Source organism: Rhinolophus sinicus, linkage group LG06 (genome assembly GCF_036562045.2).
Source record: "Rhinolophus sinicus isolate RSC01 linkage group LG06, ASM3656204v1, whole genome shotgun sequence".
Lineage (NCBI taxonomy): Eukaryota > Metazoa > Chordata > Mammalia > Chiroptera > Rhinolophidae > Rhinolophus > Rhinolophus sinicus.
Genome location: NC_133756.1, coordinates 153,696,372 through 153,714,894, shown reverse-complemented (window position 1 = coordinate 153,714,894; position 18,523 = coordinate 153,696,372). Strand labels below are relative to the sequence as shown.

The 18,523-nt window shown below is 37.4% G+C and overlaps 1 protein-coding gene across 2 annotated transcripts in view; it reads right to left on the bottom strand.

Annotated features, from left to right (window-relative positions):
• The window catches only part of CSTPP1 (centriolar satellite-associated tubulin polyglutamylase complex regulator 1), a 155,784-nt gene that overhangs the window by 120,198 nt on the left and 17,063 nt on the right, over nt 1–18,523 (bottom strand). For both annotated transcript variants that reach the window (XM_019743595.2, XM_019743594.2), the window contains exon 2: nt 1,154–1,256. In XM_019743595.2, the coding sequence (XP_019599154.2) occupies nt 1,154–1,256 (103 nt within the window). The remainder of the gene's footprint in view (nt 1–1,153; nt 1,257–18,523) is intronic.

Sequence of the window (18,523 nt, the reverse complement as noted above, 5' to 3'; positions counted from 1 at the left end):
TTAAATGGCCTAGAAACTTAACCCCTGGGCTTGTCAGTTCTGCAAAAGCGAGGCTATTCAAGCTCAGGCTTTATTCCCTGCCCACCTCATTTGCTTCAGCCCACACCATGAGAACGAGTGGGACTGCTTTCTCTACTTCATTCTCTTTTAGAAGACTGGAAGAAGGGACCAGCTCTGCTCCTGGAAAACCTGTTTTTCCCAGAAACTGGAAATTCCAATCCATAAGAAATCTAGATTTTTATTTGCAAAACCTATAGCTTAGCAAAAGAGCTAGAGAGTCAAGAATTCCCCTAACAGCAACCCAAGGTTAGGATATTAGCATAGTTGTCTGATCTCTAAGAAACCTCTGGAGAATAGAAAGGAAAAAAATCTGTTTTCAAGGAGGATGGACTTGAGTTCATGATTCACCTTAAACAGAAGCCTGTTAAGAGGCTACTCTTCCTTTCTTAGAATGCTCCCAATAAACTACAACAAAAGAAAAGAGAATCCAAATGATCATATAAATATGCAATGGCATATCGGTAATAAAAATAATGCTTTGTATTCCTCTGCAAATCCTTTCATTAGGACCAAAGTACTTTAAAGTGATTATCTGATTCAGCCTAAAAACAGTTCTGTAATAATGTTAAAAAAGGAGTAATTATTTTGACTTTTACACAGTTCAAGCACACTTTACAAAGAAGTACAACCCTTGAAAGATCTAATTTATGAAGGATGTCCTGCCTCTAGAAATACTCTGAAATCATTAAGTGACTGACACAGCCTGCTGTAGAAAGAAAACTGCAGAGGGACGTCATCCTAAACATTTCAATGCAAAAAGCTAGCCATGAAAAACACAGGCTAAAGATACGCTAACTAAAGGAAAGCAGAGTGGATAGTTTGAGTAACATAAAAAGTTAAAAATTGTAAGAGGGACCTAAAGAAACAGATACAAGCAGATGCTGAGTTTCTGTAGTCATGACCTTCTTACTGGACAAAACAAGCTGCTCCAAAGGCATGTTCCAAAGCATGTTTGGGCAGCCCCGGACCAATCTGCCCAAACTGAGCATTCACTGCCGTACATAATCAGCCCTGTCCTGCTCTAGTCTTCGTGTACCTGCTTCCAAGTACCTCCTCTGGGCTCGATCTACTGGCAGAGCGTTCACGTACTTACTATTCGGTGAAGAACCTGGCAATGCCATATTGGCTAATATCTTCCTTATTCTCTAGCAACTGGCACACTGCATCCTCCATGTACGTGAGGACATGTCGCTGAGCTGAAAAAAAAAAAAAAAGAAAGTGAGAGACACGGAAATAAAAGTCCTCCCAATCCCAGTAGGAGGCCATGAAAGTGAATCCAGGTGTTGGCTCTCCCTGGGAAGTAGACTGGAATAGGCAACCAGATTGGCCCTCACGGAGCTATGTTCTCAAAGGATACAATGGGAGATGATGCGGAACGTGACTTACTGCCATCTGATTGGCTGTTAGTATTCACATCAGCCCTTCACACTTCATTTCAGTGACGAGGGAGAGCTGAAGAGGAGCTCTAGCACCATGTAGCAGATATGCCCGGAATGTCTTTCCTTCCCACTGCCTTCTACTCTCTTCCACTTCTGAACATCTTAGAAACTTATCCCAGGGAACAGTGATTCCATGCCGAAAGCATAAATGATCTTGATGGCAAAGAAAACTCAATTCTCTAATTTAAAAAAGTCACTGAAAAGTTTAACGACCATGAAAATGTCGGTACTGGTATTATAAGTTATTAACCTTGGAAAATAACAAGACCATGAAATCTGTGTGGCTTGATTTATCAGAAATTATGTTTTCTGTGTTTGTTGTGATGGGTCAATGTGTGAATTGATCATGGGTTTATAAGAAAGGGTGTGAGCAGAAGAATTAGAACTGGGTTTGAATCATAGCTCTCTTTGGTAGCTTAATCTTGGATAGTTATTTAATATACACCTGTTTGTTTTCTTATCAAGTGTGAAAAGAAACATAATTTAACTCCTTCTCAAAATATGGTCAATTAACCTGTTGATCTGAATCTCCTGAGACACCTTATTAAATGCAGATTTACAATCTGGTACCATCCCAGACTTGGTGACCTTCAATCTCTAACTGGAACCCAGTGATTTTTAACAAGTACCCTTGTACTTCTTCTGTACCCTGAAGTTTAAGAACCACTGATTAAGAACTTGGGTTCTGGAGTTCAGAGACACCTAAGCTCCATTTTCAGCCCTACCGATTCCTAACTGGGTGACCTTGAGCAAAGAACTCTCCAAGCCCATTTCCTCACTATCAAATGTGGATAATCATACCATTAGGGTTCATAATAATAATACTATTAGTACCTACATCATAGGGTTATAAGAATTAAATAAGGTAACACATGTGAAAGACCACAGTGCCTGCTTGCTTGATGATATATTTTCTTAAAAGCCTATCTCAAAGGGCGATTGAGGGTTTACTTCAGGAAACAACATAGGCCAGAGATTCTGATATAGCCAGTTTGTTCCTTCTCCCTGAATTTTATCTTCAGGTATGACAATGGTATCTTGGCGCACTTCACACAGGAACTTGCAATTCAGTGTTTCCAATTACCGTCCAAAACATTTTTAAGAGAACAAAAGAACCCACAACTTTCTTTTGGAGCAGTGAGAACAAAAAAACCCAAAAGCAATGAATATCCCGACAAAAAGCAATTCCACAAGTTGCTGCCAAGATGGACAAATGCATCTTTCATAGTTTTGTCCCTGAAGAAAATATGGAGTAATTACCTAAAATTAATGAGTGTTTCAAAAAATAATTCCTGAAGTCCTGGTGGTCCAGTAAAACTTACAAAGCAAATAAATTTCTCTACCCAAGCTGAACTCAAGAGTCTTCATTTGACAATGGTGACCTAAGGTCCCACCACGTTTGCACCCGCCTCAAGTCCAGATGAATGATACGTTTACATTCTGTTACTTATTCTATCGATAACAACCAACTATTCAAAGCTAACAACCATCAATCACTGCAAACATTCTCCAGCCCCCCACCCCCAAAACGATGTCCAGACAAAACCAATGTTTCATCAACAGTTCTCCTAACTGGAAAACTACTTCTTTAAGAAATGGCCAAACTGAGTGACGTTGTGAGATGAAACACGCCAATTTCTGGTACTGATTGTTTTATAATTAAGTATATTCTAAATTGGAAGGAGAAATGGCCAAACTAACATTAAAATCGCCTATATTTTCACCTCTGTATTCTCCTTCCCTTCTTCCACCCACTTATCCTGATCTTACAAAAAGATTCCTTCCTTGGGATACATGGGCTTTTATGACTCAGATCTACCTAAGGCTAGTACAGGATTTTTTCTTTTTTTTTAAATGGTAGAAATGAAAAAGCTCTACCATACTTAGAAGCAAATCGTGCTACTTCTCCTCCCTAGCTCCAAGGACTAAAAGTCAAAGTGAAAGCACTTTAAGGGAGAAATGTTTTCAGAGCAATTAGAATCAAAGTACTTTTGTCCTCTTAGAAAGAAAGGAGGAATTTTCTGGAAAACAGACTGCAACAACAACAAAAGGGGGGTGGTGGAAAGGAAGAAAAGAAAGACAAAGGACTGTACCTGTTTAATATTCATCTACCAATCAGATGTTTAGAGTTTAATATTACGTATAATGCCAATAATAGCTACCAATTTTGAGCACCTGTGTAATTTACTGAACAACAATATACCAAATACTGTACTAATTGTTTTACATGCATTATTTTATTTAGTCTTCACAACAATCCTATGATAGGTATTTTGATTACTTCCATTTTACACATGCGAGAACTGAGGTTTATCGAATTGAAGTAACTTGCTCAAGATCACACAGCTAGTAAAAGAGAAATCAAGATTCAAACCAAAGTTTGTCTCATACCAAGAACACATGCTCTTAACACTGTATTGCCTCATCACTGACACTTTATAATCAGTTTTGGAGGTAAATATGATCTTTATTTTGCACACAGCACAAAGGCAGGGGTGTATGTTGAATGTAAAATCACCTGGGAGATGTGATCCATTTCTACGTGAATTCATATGTGTGCGCGACGTGTGGGGACGTCCAATCCCTACCTGCATAGGTGCGCATGCCAATCTGCATTTGTATGAAGTTAGAACGTGTCCCCAAATTTCAGTTTCTTACAAAGAACCAGCCCACCACAAAGTATTCACCCCACCCGTCCCTAGTTCAGTAGTGGAAACAGAAAGCCCTGGTGCTCTTTTCATCTGTGGGACAAAGGAAGCAGCGAAGAAGAGGCAGGGAAAGGTTCCTCCCTCGGAAAACTTCACACAAGCCAGTGCGAAGAGCTCTCTCTAATTGCGGCTCCCTGGCGGTTTCCTTCACCTGCAGCTCTTATCAGTCCAATGTTCCCTCTGTGGTTAAGTGCACTACCCAACCCTGGAAAATCCTTGCAGTTTATCAAACTTCAATGAGACATAAGTTCAAAGCTCTTGCCTGGCAATAAAACATGGAGAGTGTCGTTTTTATATTATTTTTTAAATGCAAAGGAATAGGCTTTAATTTATGTGAATGATTAAAGAATAAAAACTGCACACCTGCACCCCTGGAGGGCAAAGATATCTGGGCACCTTAGCTGCCCTCTTGGAAAAGGAAAAACATTTCAGATTGGCTTTTTCTCTTCTGCTTTGCTTCGACTTCCACAAGACCGGGATCAAGTACATTTTCTAACACGTACCAGTAAGGCTCTATTGTTCTGAAATCACACTAAGGCCCAAGCGTCCATGTCTTGCTCAGATAGTATCGCTGTCTGAGATACGCACTTATAACTTCAACATGGTTCACTGAAAAATCTAAGTGAAATATGAGTCAACACTATGATCTTTACATGAACCTCTCGACTGAAGGCAACTGTGGATCAGAAACTTCTCGGTGCTGTTGAATCACGTCCTGCTGATTGCTTAATCTCTTTCTTTATACCACAGGCACTCCTGCTTGAAAATGGGTACATATGATACTAACGATGATATGTCGAATAAGAAACAATTTCTTTAGAAAACATTTCATACATACAAAAGGGAACATATTAATGACTATATTATTATTGCTACACACTGAGTCTACAGATTAAAATGACATAGCAATTTACTGCAAGGGTTAAAAACATGGGCTGACCTGGATTTGATTTCTAGCCCTGGCAATTATTAACTGTGTGACTTTAAGCAAGTTACCTAATCTCTCTGCCCTTTTCTATAAAATTGGGGAGTAGTACCTAGCACCTAAGGTTGTAGTGAGGATTAAATAAAATAATGTATGCAATAATCTTAGCATAATGCTTGGCACATAGCAAGTGCACAGTAAATGTTAGGTATTTTTATTATTGTTGTTATAATTAGTTGTTACTATGTTCCCCTCCCAGACATCACAAAACTCACAAGACGATAGGGTTTTCAACACTGATAAATACCAAGTTTATCACTGATAACAACACTGATAAACAACCTACCATAGTCCCCTACTCATTTTAAATGTAAAGTTCTGTTCATTCAACCCACGATGTTTATAGATTATCTCCAAAAATTCCTGGGCTATTTAAAACCCTACACATACAATAATACACATAACCATACACCCATTTCAGCTAGAGCCTTTAAACTTGTGGGAAGCATTCACTTATTAACTGCTACTCAGGAGGCCCTAATTTATATGGGGAAAGTCCAAAACTATTTCTTTTTACTCCCTTCCAAAGCATAAATACCATCAAAGTATTAGATGTTTGTTTTGCAATTAAATGATAAGGGGTCCCATTTGGTAATTTTTGCTTGAGGGGCCTAGAATTTCCACCTACAACATTAGTTAGACTATTATTATTATTATTATTTAATACAGAGTCCCTATAGTAGAATAAACAAGTATCACTAGAAAACTATTCACATGAGTAGTACTATATGTGATGTTAATAGATATACCCAAGAGCAACAGCAGTGCAGGAGAAAAGCAGAGTACATACATCTATTCAACTTTAAATCTGACTTTTTCCTCCCTTGCCAGAGTACTTTTGAGACTCATCTTGGTTTTTGAAGCCTCTGAGATTCAGATGCTGGTTGGCACAAATTAAAACAAGACTGTCCTCTGAGATAAGAAAAGTAATGCTGTTAACTAACAGCCTGTAATGTAAACTTAAGAAGCTTCAAGTTCAATATCATTTATAAATCACTAATATGATATAGTGTTTGATATTGTGAAGCACAAAGAGATAGATTAATGGTTTAAAAAGTTAACAGACTTCTAAAATTAATTATTTATATCCTCTGTCTTGACTGGTGTGTCTTGATCTAGGGATACAGTATGTTCTGGTGAAATATTTTATCGCCCATACACAACCATCTTTGATCTTAGACCACATTAGACCAATTTCCTTTGACCAAAGGAGATGGGGAAATGAGAAAAACTAGCATGTGCAACCCTTATACAACCCAACGAGGTACGTAATAGACTTTTATGAAGCTCAGTGAGGTTAAGAAACCTGCTTAAAGTCTTAAATGGTCGAGTTAGGATTCAAACTTAGATTTGATTCCAAAGTCCATGCCCTTTCACTACAACCACCTCTCAAAAACAAAAATAAAAACAAAAATCTAAAAACCTACAATGTATCCCATATAACACTGTATTATCTAGAAATCACTGGTTCTCTGCCGTTAATACCAGAAAAGAAGCTTAAATTGGTAAATCAGACAGTTGAAATATTGGCATGATCTTTAAATTTTTTTTAATGTTTATTTCTAATTACACATGTAATTATTTTAAAGATTCAAACAATACAGAAAAGTCTGAAAACCAACCCCAGTTCCCACTGATAACAGAATGTAAGCACTTCACAGGTATTAATTTATGTAATTCTCACAACAATCCTATAAAATGGGTACTTTTATTTCATCTCCATTGTATGAAGTAGGAAGGGGGAGGGGAAGAGGAAAAGGAGAAAAGAAGAGGAAGAGGAGGAGGAGGAGGAAGACGAGGAAGAGGAGGAAGAAGAAGAAGACCCAAACATGTAGTTGACCTAAAGGTAAGGGCTGGTCAGCAGCAGAGACAGGATTTGAATTTAGGCCTCTGGTTCTGTACTATACTGCAGCCCCTAAAGAGCTACGCAGCATGACAAGTATCAAATGGAATTTTCTAAGAACAAATTTAAAAATTAAGGAAAGACCTTTTACATTAGTAGCTAATTATAAAACCGACAAAATTAATACATTGCATTTGGGCATCCAAACCATCAAAGTGTGCTATATACAGCTAGTCAAACTTAAACACTAATAGACAAGCCAGTGACAAACAAAGCATTACACATGTGTTCACATCACATCACCTGTGACAACCAGAAAACTACAGGTGACTGAAGATCTTTATGTAAAGTAGGCAATGAAAAGCTAATGTTTACTTTCCTCAACCAATAAAGGTACTGCACAAATTAACAGCTGTGCAAAGCTGAGTGTTTTGACATTCAAACAGTCTCTGGTCAACCATTAATCCTTCCCTCTTACCTTTCCATCCTAAAACTGGTGTTTTTTTGATATTTTGGGGATGTCAATTACGGCTAAGTGCTTAAATCCTATTGCTGCAGTATTTACAGCCTAAATCTCATCATTCCGAATTAGTAGGTTGGTGTCTTGCATTTTTTAAGGAAGCTTTTACAGACGTCCAAATTTAAAGCACTCAGCTAGCTGACCATAACAAAATGTACTGCCTGAACGTCAGAGAAATATAAAGTAACACTTAAGTTGCCCACAGTTACAATCTATGGGACACATGAAGAACCCAAGTAATAATTGTCATGAGGATAGCTTTGCAAAAATAGTTACTCATGGAGCAGGATAGTTATCAAATCAACTCCATAAACATTCACAAAACTCTTTTCCAGAAAGTATTACAGGTTAAAAAAACCACAAAAACCTATAAATTGACAAACACTGAGTAAATCATGTACCACTCGTTAATGTCATGTCAGGCAGGGAAGTATTAAAGTTCAAGTGAAAATTAATTGTGTTATATAGTTGTCAAAGGTTGTAGCCTTTGGGGCAAACCAGGCATTTATAGATTATTAGCAATTATAGTTGGTCACATGAAATTTAATTATGAATGTTATGGATTAGTGATGTTACTGCAACAAGGTACTCATGCAGTAACATCAATTACTTGGCATTTTACATTCAAACTATTTCATAAAAATTAGCTGGCACTCACAACAACAGCAGTAGCAGGGTCTCATTCAGTCTAATGGCAGAAAGATACAGAAGATTTCTAATTGAAGGCCACTGAAAATTCATGGGCTTAGAATTCCTGACCCTCTCTCTTCTGGTGGATACTGCCTCTGTATGAAGGTGGGGCTTCTTTTTCAAGTGAGAGTCTCGTGTGTCAAATCCCCACTCAGAACTATGTCTGTACCCTCCTTATGGGGTATGGCTGTCATCATGCTCAGTAATCCCTTTGAGTTTCTATTTTTGTTATGAAAATAAAGGATGCTATTGTAGATATTTATAGATGCTCCAAAAGCCTAGGCCAAAGTGCAGAAAGTCATATGGGGGGAGTGACTGGAACGGCATAGGCTAGACAGAGAGGCCCTAGTTTAGCTTACATAGAAAACTCCTGCCAACACTGAATGTATCATCTAAATTCATGGTGTAAAACACCGAAGTACCCCATAAAAATATACTTTGGACTATATTTTTACCAGATCAACATAATCTTTGACTCATCACTCCTAAGAATGTTGCAACATCCAAGCCTACCTTTCCTGCCAGGCTCAACTGGAATGCCACGGTCTTCGTGGAACATTCCCTGCTTCTCTCCCGCCAGAAGCAATCTTCCTTTTCCTGAACTCCCTGAACACCTATGTTAATACTTCCGATGGCATTTTCTACCTTGACATAGAGTTATTTCTGCTGTATAGCTATTTGTTCCTTTTCTACCTTACTATAGAGTTATTTCTGTTGTTTCTGTCCTACTCCTTAAGATCAGATAGGTACTGTGACTGGTTTATCGTTTTTTTAAATCAGAATAAATACATACAATTTATTTCACATAGTTTGATTTACACCAAACAAGTGTCCTCCACAATTCTTTGAGCAGTTGATTTGTAAGTGACTGGTTTATCTGTTACCCCCTTGAACACTCAGGACCATTCAGCGTCTTCCACACAGCAGTCATTCAAATATTTACTAAATGAATACATAAACTGTATCACTATTTATACACTGTGAGGCTATTCTTTATTCAACTCAACCATTTTAGAACTGTGCCTCCTAGGTGGGAAACACTAAGTACCAAAGCACATTCTGTTACAAGATTAGGGTTCTGACAGGAAGCCACTTTTGTCCTGTTCTCAACTCCTCTTTCTGTCGCCTTTTTACTGTTCCTTCTCTCTATTCCAGTGAGAAGGCACTTGTTCCTTCCATTGTTACTAAGAGCTTCATTATGTTCAAGGTAAAGTGAAAGAATGTCATTCAATGCAATTACCAGTTCCTCGCAAATTTGGGGGCTTCTTGTCATTTCAACATCCAGGACTTGAATAAAAGAAAGTCCAAATGCTTTTCACTCCCAAGAACTATTTTTCTTTTTTTTCTTTTTAGACAAAATGGAAGCACACAGCACAGGAAGCAGCCCTCGGTGAGCCACCGTTCATAAACAGCTTTGCTGACAGTGTAACAAAGGATCTGTTGTGCTCGTGCACGGCAGGGCAAGTGAGCAGCAGGAGCAGATGAACTCTTTAAGAAACAAAGGTTCTGTCTTCATGCAAATGTTTGCATTAATAAAAAATGAAGGAAAAAATATCGTAAATGCCAGCGAGCTGGACACAATAGGTCTCTAAATGGGAGGTTTTTCACATTTTTCAGGCGGAGTCAGCAGGTCTTTTAAAAACTTTGTCATTCTGAACATTTCACAGACATCACAAGAAAGACATGCAAATAACAGAAGCAAATCAAAGGCCATCCCGCTGCTCCGCTGGCGCCTCCCTCACCCATGCCTGGCTTGTCATTTTCTGTTAACCCTCGTACTGGCGGCTGTTTGGTTGAGGAATGGAGTCCCTAGCCCATGTGGCAGTACAGGTCCAGCCAGCTGGTCCCTGCACTGATGATATTACAATGCAAGCCATGTACGACCACTCAGGGACACGTGCTGCCAGGCAACAAGTCCCATGTGTGATTACTACACACCCGCTTACAAATCTGCATAGGAAAGAACCTCTGAACAAACCACTTAAGATGATATGATCTCCTTGAGTGTGAGGATCGCTGAGTGGTTCTCTGAAGACGGACGTCCTGAGGACCAGTCCTTCAAAGTGAAATATACAATAAGGGCCTTAAAATAAAGATAGAAAATGTAAAACCTTGTGCGGGGAGGTTTACCTAATACCTACAATGAGCCACACACTGTACTTATGTGCTCAACCTGCATTACCTCATTTAATCTTCACAACCACCGTTTAAGGTAGATTCTTAGCACCCCCATTTTACAGCTGAGGAAATTGAGGTTTAGGGAGTTTATTAACTTGCCCAAGGTCACACAGCTAATAATGGCAAGCCAAGACTCAAAACTGTCCGGTGGCAAGTTCTTCTCCATTCTATACATTTTTCTCACCCCATATTTCTGTGTCTTTTGTGATTGAAATCTAGCTTACTCAGAAAATACGACAATGCCCATATTCACCCACTGAAGGACCACTAAAGTGTCACTCTTTTTCCATTTTAATCATTTGGAGTTTTTATCATTCAGTTTTAAGAGTGAATGGCTTTTTTGTTAGGTCATGATAAAAATCTAAGTAAAGCTACAGATGCTTTCTCACAGAAAAATGGGTATAATATGTTGTACATAATTTAATATGTTGTATTTTAGAGCATTCAAGAAACTCATAGATTTAGTCATCTATAGCTCCCCTGGGAGTTCATGGCCTACATGTTCAAACAAAAACAAAAAACCACAAACCCAGAACCCACATCTCTCTTCCCAGGAGCACCTGGTAGGAATTCTTTCACAATTATGACCCATCAAATCCTCTGACCTGAAAATCCCTTGTCCTCTTCAATTTCTGTGGAACACACTCTTCCTCTTCAACAGGACCTGAATTCACTTATGTTCTCCCACAGATTGTCCCACTGGTCTCTCTTGGTTGTACTTTACTTGAAATCAGTAGCAAGTCACTTTGTTACTACCGTGTTTCCCCGAAAGTAAGACTGGGTCTTATATTAAGTTTTGCTCCAAAGATGCTTTAGGGCTTATGTTCAGGGGATGTCATCCTGAAAAATCATGCTAGGGCTTATGTTCTGGTTAGGTCTTATTTTCGGGGCAACACTATATCCTCACTACTGCTCCTGAACTATAAAAGCTTAAGGAGAGGACTTTAAGATCAATCATTCAACTCCCACAGCTTTACAGATAAAGAAATTGAAGTCTTTCCCCATTCTTTTCCCTCTTGATCCAGTGATGGAAAGTTCTTGGGCTTGCTCAAATAAAGCCTTAAAATTCTCCACATTTCTATCTATAACCATATTGCCAAAGTTTTTCCTTAAACAAAGCAAGCAAAATAAATCATGGGAACAATTGAATGGTTTTCAAATATTTTTGCATACTCTCTGAATGCACGTAACTTTCAAAATGGAATAATAAGTTATATTATCCAGGCTTCTTTTATCCTACTGAGAGTCCATTCAGGTCTTTAATATCAATGATAATCCAGGAACAATTATAAATATTTTCATGTCCGATAATGAAAGTGATGTGTGATATGATACATAGGTACAATGTCAGTGATATGATAAGTGATAACAAGTATAATAAAGAGTTAACTTTCTTTAATATAGTGGTTGACTAGAAGATAATCTAAGTCCTGATAATCAGCTTACTAGATTATGTTGAGCCCTTAATTTGGAGACAACCAGAGGAAGCTAATTATTACATGCTTTTATGATAAACGGCAGAAAAAGAGTATTCTAGAAAAAGTAAAGAAGGAGGTTATTTCAGGGAAAAAATGACAAAGCTCAACAGTATTGGAAACTTGGACAATCAAAACATAATCATATCATATGGATTTAAAAGAGCTGGTTGAATAAAATATGAACAGTTATCTATAGAGCACAGGGAGAGGGGGGAGGGGTAAATCGGGACAAGGTGGGAACAATTCCTCTCAGCATATGACTTATTATATATTTTTCAAACCTGTGAATGTGTTACCTAGTCAAAGTACGGGTGTGTGTATATATATATGTATGTATATATGTATGTATATGTATATGCTTTTTTTAAATTAAAGTTTATTGGGGTGACAATTGTTAGTAAAGTTACATAGATTTCAGGTGTACAATTCTGTAATACATCATCTATAAATTCCATTGTGTGTTCACCACCCAGAGTCAGTTCTCCTTCCATCACCATATATTTGATCCCCTTTACCCTCATCTACAACGCCCCCACCCCCTGCTTACCCTCGGGTAACCACTAAACTATTGTCTATGTCTATGAGTTTTTGTTTCTCATTTGTTTGTCTTGTTCTTTTGCTGTTTTTGGTTTATATACCACATATCAGTGAAATCACATGGTTCTCTGCTTTTTCTATGACTTATTTCGCTTAACATGTATATGCATTTATTAATCCTGTATATGTACACACATTTTTAAAAGATTGCAGATTGAAACAATACAATATGGATTTTTATAAGTGATGCTGTAGTATTAATAAGGCATTTATTCATTGGAACTTTGATTTCCTCAAAGATGAGAAAAAGCTAAAAAGTAAAACAAACTAAAAACTTAAAAAAAGAGGGTTCAAAATTAATCCAATATACCTCTTGCATTTTCTACGGTTTTTCTTTTCTCATTTTTTTTTCCACTTTTGTTTACTCAATATTGTATTTTTCAAATTTTAACATAGTACTTTGCTTGACATTAAAAGTATTTCTTTATACAAACATTGTGAGTATAAAAAATATACAGAGGTCCCTAGAATGTTTAGTTTTCCCTGCTCAAACCACTTTACATCTCCCAATGGAGATACTCTCTTTGATTGCTTCCCTAATTCCTCCCAGCTCCAGTGATCTCCTTTTTTCCTTAACTATTACTTATTACATAGCACTTGAGTGCATACTGACTTAAGTGTTCCACTTGTTTCATCTGTTAGTATCCTCAACTAAGTTACAACTGAAAACATGCCTTTTATTGCTTAATAATTATTGAATACCTAAGCACTGTCCTTGTCCTCGAGGAGTTTACCATCTACTGAAGCAGACATACAAATTAACTGTTATAATACAGTGTGATACTGAAGGAGGTGTGTAAAAAGTGTATAGAGAAAGAGTGCCTATGTCTGCCTGGCTGAAAGAGTTTCAATGGAGACACATTTAAGTTGAGAAGGGATGTGAAAGAATTTGCCAGGTAGACAAGCGGAGGAGGGCTATTCAATACAGACATACCAGCACACGCAGAAGTGTGAAGAGGTGAAAAGCATGGTAAATCTGGAAAGCTACAAACAGTTCAGTATTGCTAGGGAATAAGGCTGAACATCATCACTGTCATAAAGGGTCTTATCGGACAACAGATTTTGGAAAACCACTGAAGGATTCTGAGCAAGAGAGTGACCATCAGATTGCTGTATCTGAAAGAGCATACTGACAACAGTGTGGAAAAAGTGTTGGACTGGAAGGAGAAAAATTAGAAGTACAGATACAAGTAAAGTAGTTGATGAAATAGTCCAGGTCAGAGATAATAAAGGAGTGCATTAAGAAGGTAGCAATGGGAGCAAAAGATCAAAACAAAAGAAAAATCAATGAAAGTCGGTGGTTGATTGGATATGAAAGGTAAAGGATGGGAGGAAATATACAATGATTTCTGGATACCTTTCTTGGGCATTTGGATGATAGCTCTCTATTCGATAAGACCAAATACAGGAGGAGGCGTCTGTATTCTATCCCTCATGTGTCTTCTGCAGTATCAAGCACAGGGCTGAGCACACACACTCATGCTGTTGGCCAACTGATTGACTTGCAAAAAGACCACAGATCCTTTTGCTTAATGACCTCAATTGGTAACTCCCCTAAAGCTGGCATCAATCACCATGTACTGACACCATTAAAGAATTCCTGGACACAGGATCATTGAAGGGGACTAATTTATCCAGGAAACAAAATGAAATTGGCAGTGCATATATGAATGTGAGGGGTGTGGTGTATGTGTGTGTGTGTGTGTGTGTGCATCTGCATGCATGCAAACGCACGTGCACACACGTGTCAGGGAGGGGAGGGGAGAGAAGTTTATAACAAACATACATACATTTACATAATGCTGTGGCAAAGACTGCTAGTTGCCAACCTCAGCAATCTCTGCCTCCTTACAAATATACTCCAATTTTCACCTGGGCTCATGTCTATTGGCATAAAGATCCTACTTCTCAGCTTCTCTTGCAGCTAGGCTTCAGTCATATGATTAAGTTATAAAATATAACCACTTGCTTCTAGAAAGCACTTAAATAAGCTGTCTCTTATTAACCCCAGGGGATAATAGAGAGCTCCTTCAATCCTCACAGATCATGAGGTAAAAGATAGAATCTATGGTTAAGATACTGGAGGAAAAAGAAGGCTGAGTCCCTGATCACACCTTGGAAAATACCATAGCAGCCGTGGACTGCCTATCTTCAGACTTCTTTTCCACTAAAGAGAAATAATCTTCTAACTTTTTAAAAGCATGTTATTTTTGGTTTTTCTATAATATGCAGACAAACCTAATGTCAACATAAAGCACCTATATATTTTCCCAACAATATAAATGAAGGGATCAAACTAATAAGCCAATCAGAATGCTCACTGGCCTATTCACTGAGGTAGGTGCACGCTAGGATAGGATAGAGCTTTTCCAGACACTATCCTAGCATTTAAAGAGATAATACTGCTAACTTCACTGCTTACCATTGCTGTAAATGTCTTAATGACTTTCATAACTTGAACAACAGTTTACTAAATACTTTCACATACATTATCTCATTGAACCTTGCAATCAACCTGGGAGTCAGATAAGGCGGAGGATAATATCTCCATTTTTATAAGTGAGGAAATTGCCCAAGGTCATACAACTCCTAAGTGGTAAGGCAAAAACTTGAACTTGAACTTCACGAATATAAATATTTTCCACTGAATCACAGAATTAGAAAAATTCTCAGAGAAATTTAGAAAGTTTAAAATGACTATGATTAACACTAATTAACTGATGTAAAGATAAATATCAGGATTGCAAAGTAGACTACAAGTCAACGTCTTGGTATTTCACAGAACTTACATAAAGATGTTTTAAAATTAATTTTTCCATTTACTAACTGAGGAACCATTCTGTTCAGTTTTAGATCTGATGACAGCACCACTTCCTACTCAGATCCTGCATTTTGCACTACAGAGGAAAATGAATAAATGAGGGGTAGCACATGAAGTAAGAGGTAGCAAAGTAGTCAAACTTCTAATGGCCACTTCTCTTTGGACAATCTAGGTCAGAGTCTATCCAGTTCCACCTGTTGGTGGTACAAGACACTTCTGTAATTGATTCCAGAAATCTTTTTTTTAAAGCAAAAGTAGTTTGCTGAATAAAGATATACTCTATAGACAGAGCAGAGGTTGCCTCCGAGCAAGAGACAATCAGATTCCCAAATTCTTTCTTCCGAAAACTCAGAAGGCTCAAATAATCTGACTCATCAAGGAAAGATGAACTGACCTCCAGTCCAGGTCTTAAACAGTGAATTGATCCCAGCTTTGAATTGCCATCCCCCGGAAAGGGACCCAGGCTCAACAGCCTAAGCAAGAGTGTCTCATTATGGGAGACCTGGTTTCTAATCCTTGTTCTGTAGATGACTCCTTGGGACATTATGCAAGGTATTTAATGTCCCAATTTAATTTCTTCAGTAGGTCATGGGCGAAAGGAGACTTGACTCTCCAGAAAGACTGATGAAGCTGAAGTGAATTTTTGCTTTTATTAATATAATGTTTAATATAAACAGCATGGAGAATGAAAGCACTACATTCTCTTCTACTTCTCTGAATTTATACTTTGTCTTTTCAAATAACCCAGTAGAAAGCCTCGTTAATGGCCCTAGTTTAAGGAAAATGTTAAACTGAGAAGAATTTGAATGGTGCTAGAGAAAGAAGATCAAAGAAACTTTACTTTCATTTTCTTGAGATTGTAAAAAGCATGGAGCTGATAGCAATCTTATCAGTTCATCTCATTTAATATTTTTTTAAGTTAAAAGATCAATATTATTATTGCATTTTAAAACATTACATACTTAAATACAGAATTCCTTTATCTTAAAATAGCAAGAATTTACATATCTCTGTGGTCCCTTCTCATCTGCATCATGTATACAGCAATTTATATTGGAGTTCTACTTTTTAAAAAACTTTCATTCCTCCATGCTTTTTCACACACACACACACACACAGTCTTCTCAGGAATTATTTAGTGATATAATATTCCACTGTATTTATCTATCTCAATTTGGCTCTGGATTATTTCCAGTTTTGTTTTGTTTTTTAAACACAATGTGGCTATAAATATTTTTATACAAACAATTTATTTTCTCTTTTGAGTTACTTCCACGGATATATTCCCAGAAGTAGGGCTTTAGGATCAAAAGATATGCTCATTTTTATGGCTCTTGTTATGTATTGCCAAATTGCTCTCCAGAAAGACTGTAACACCTTCAAGAAACCAATTCCTTTGTAGACATACCAATATAAAACTTCTTCACTAACTCAAAAATGTCTTAATTTGCAAAGCTTAAATTATTGGTGAACCTGAATACAGTATTTACTTAGGTTATCTTTCCTCTTATGTGGAGTTTAAATTTTAATTGAAAAAGCAACACGTGAATGTAATAGAATACAGAAAGGTATAAAGTAAAAAGTGAGGCTTCCTCACTTGTAAGCTTCCTCTTAATTCAATTTTCCAGAGTATTCACTGTTAACAGATTGTTCTACATCCTTCCAGAGCTTTTTCTATGTGTGATCATACATATATTTGCAAATGTTCACTAACTTGTTTTTATACAAAAATATAATCACACCATACATATTCTGCAACTTATTTTTCTACTTAATACTTTCTATTCTTTTTGATGGCTGCATAGTAATAACTCATTCTTTTTAATGGCTGCATAGAGACATTGTAGAAATACCATAATTTATTAACCATTTCCTTATTGATGGGTATGCAGATTGACTCTAATTTTTCACTTTTACAAAGAATATTGCACATGAACAAACTCTTAAATCATTTCCTTGACAACTTGTCTTAAAGAGGCTTGCCACTGTGACATAAATTGGTACCATTTATTTTCTGTACATGTCGTGCATTACCTTTTATTTATCATATTCTGTCGTGTCCAGCGCAACCCGGGCAGTGAGAATGAGAAGGGGCTGCGAAGGGTTAAGAAAGAAACAGAAATCAAGAAAGTTTTGAAACAGGGGGCAAGGGTCTCACAGCTTCAAAGGACTGAGAGCCCCGAATCGGGCCACTTTGTGGCTTTTACTGATGCACATACAAGGAAGTAGCATTGTTTTTACTACGGTCTGTGTCCCATACACCGTACCAGAAAACTGGTTCAAACCAATCACGCTTGCCTGTCGAAAGTTCCATGATGTATAAATAATTATTGTTTGTACCTCCCCAGGGGACAAAAACTTTATGTTGAAAACTTACTAACATGAAGAACTGATGTTATCACTTCCCAAGCAGGTGGTGGGAAGGAATGCAGCCACAGAGGCAGAGGCTCTCCTTCGACGGGGGAAGGTAAGGGGCTGTGTCCACCTCTATCAACCCCGTGAATTCTCCTGGTGGTCCCCACACGACTGTGCCTGTCTTAGGCTGTTCCTTTCTTGAGGAATCTTACCTGTCCTAGGCCAGCCAGCCATCCTTTAGGGCCAATCAAGAAGATGGCATAAAGGTGAAGCAATTTCCATGAAAGGAATAGTCTCACAGACTCTTCTTTCTTTTTAGGGGTAGGTACGAGGGGATAGACAGGCATGCTGCTGTGTGACAACAATATTCATCATGATTTTCCCTATCTTGTCACTTGTCTTTTATATTTGTTATTTGTCCTACAGAAATTAAAAAAACAAATTATATCTACACATCTATCTGCCCTCAAATATCTACTATTGGTTTATGTCATAAAATTATTTCAGGGGTAAGTATACTTTATTATTTTCTTGTAGTTATGAAAGTATTTTAACATTTTTATTTGACTAGAATCAATTTCACCATATGTATGAAGTGTGAATATAAATTTATTCTTCTTATTCCTTCCAATCATCTCAACTAATGATTTTTTTCACTCTTCTGTTACACTTAGCTTGTCACAAATTAAATGTATCTGTGCTTTAGCATCTATTTCTGGGATCTCAATTCTATTTTACTTGCTTATTTTTAAGTTAAAAACTAACTACCATGCATTTTTAAAAACATTCTATTTAAGTATAATAATATACAGAAAAATGTGAATTTGTACTTGTAATCAACATCCTAGA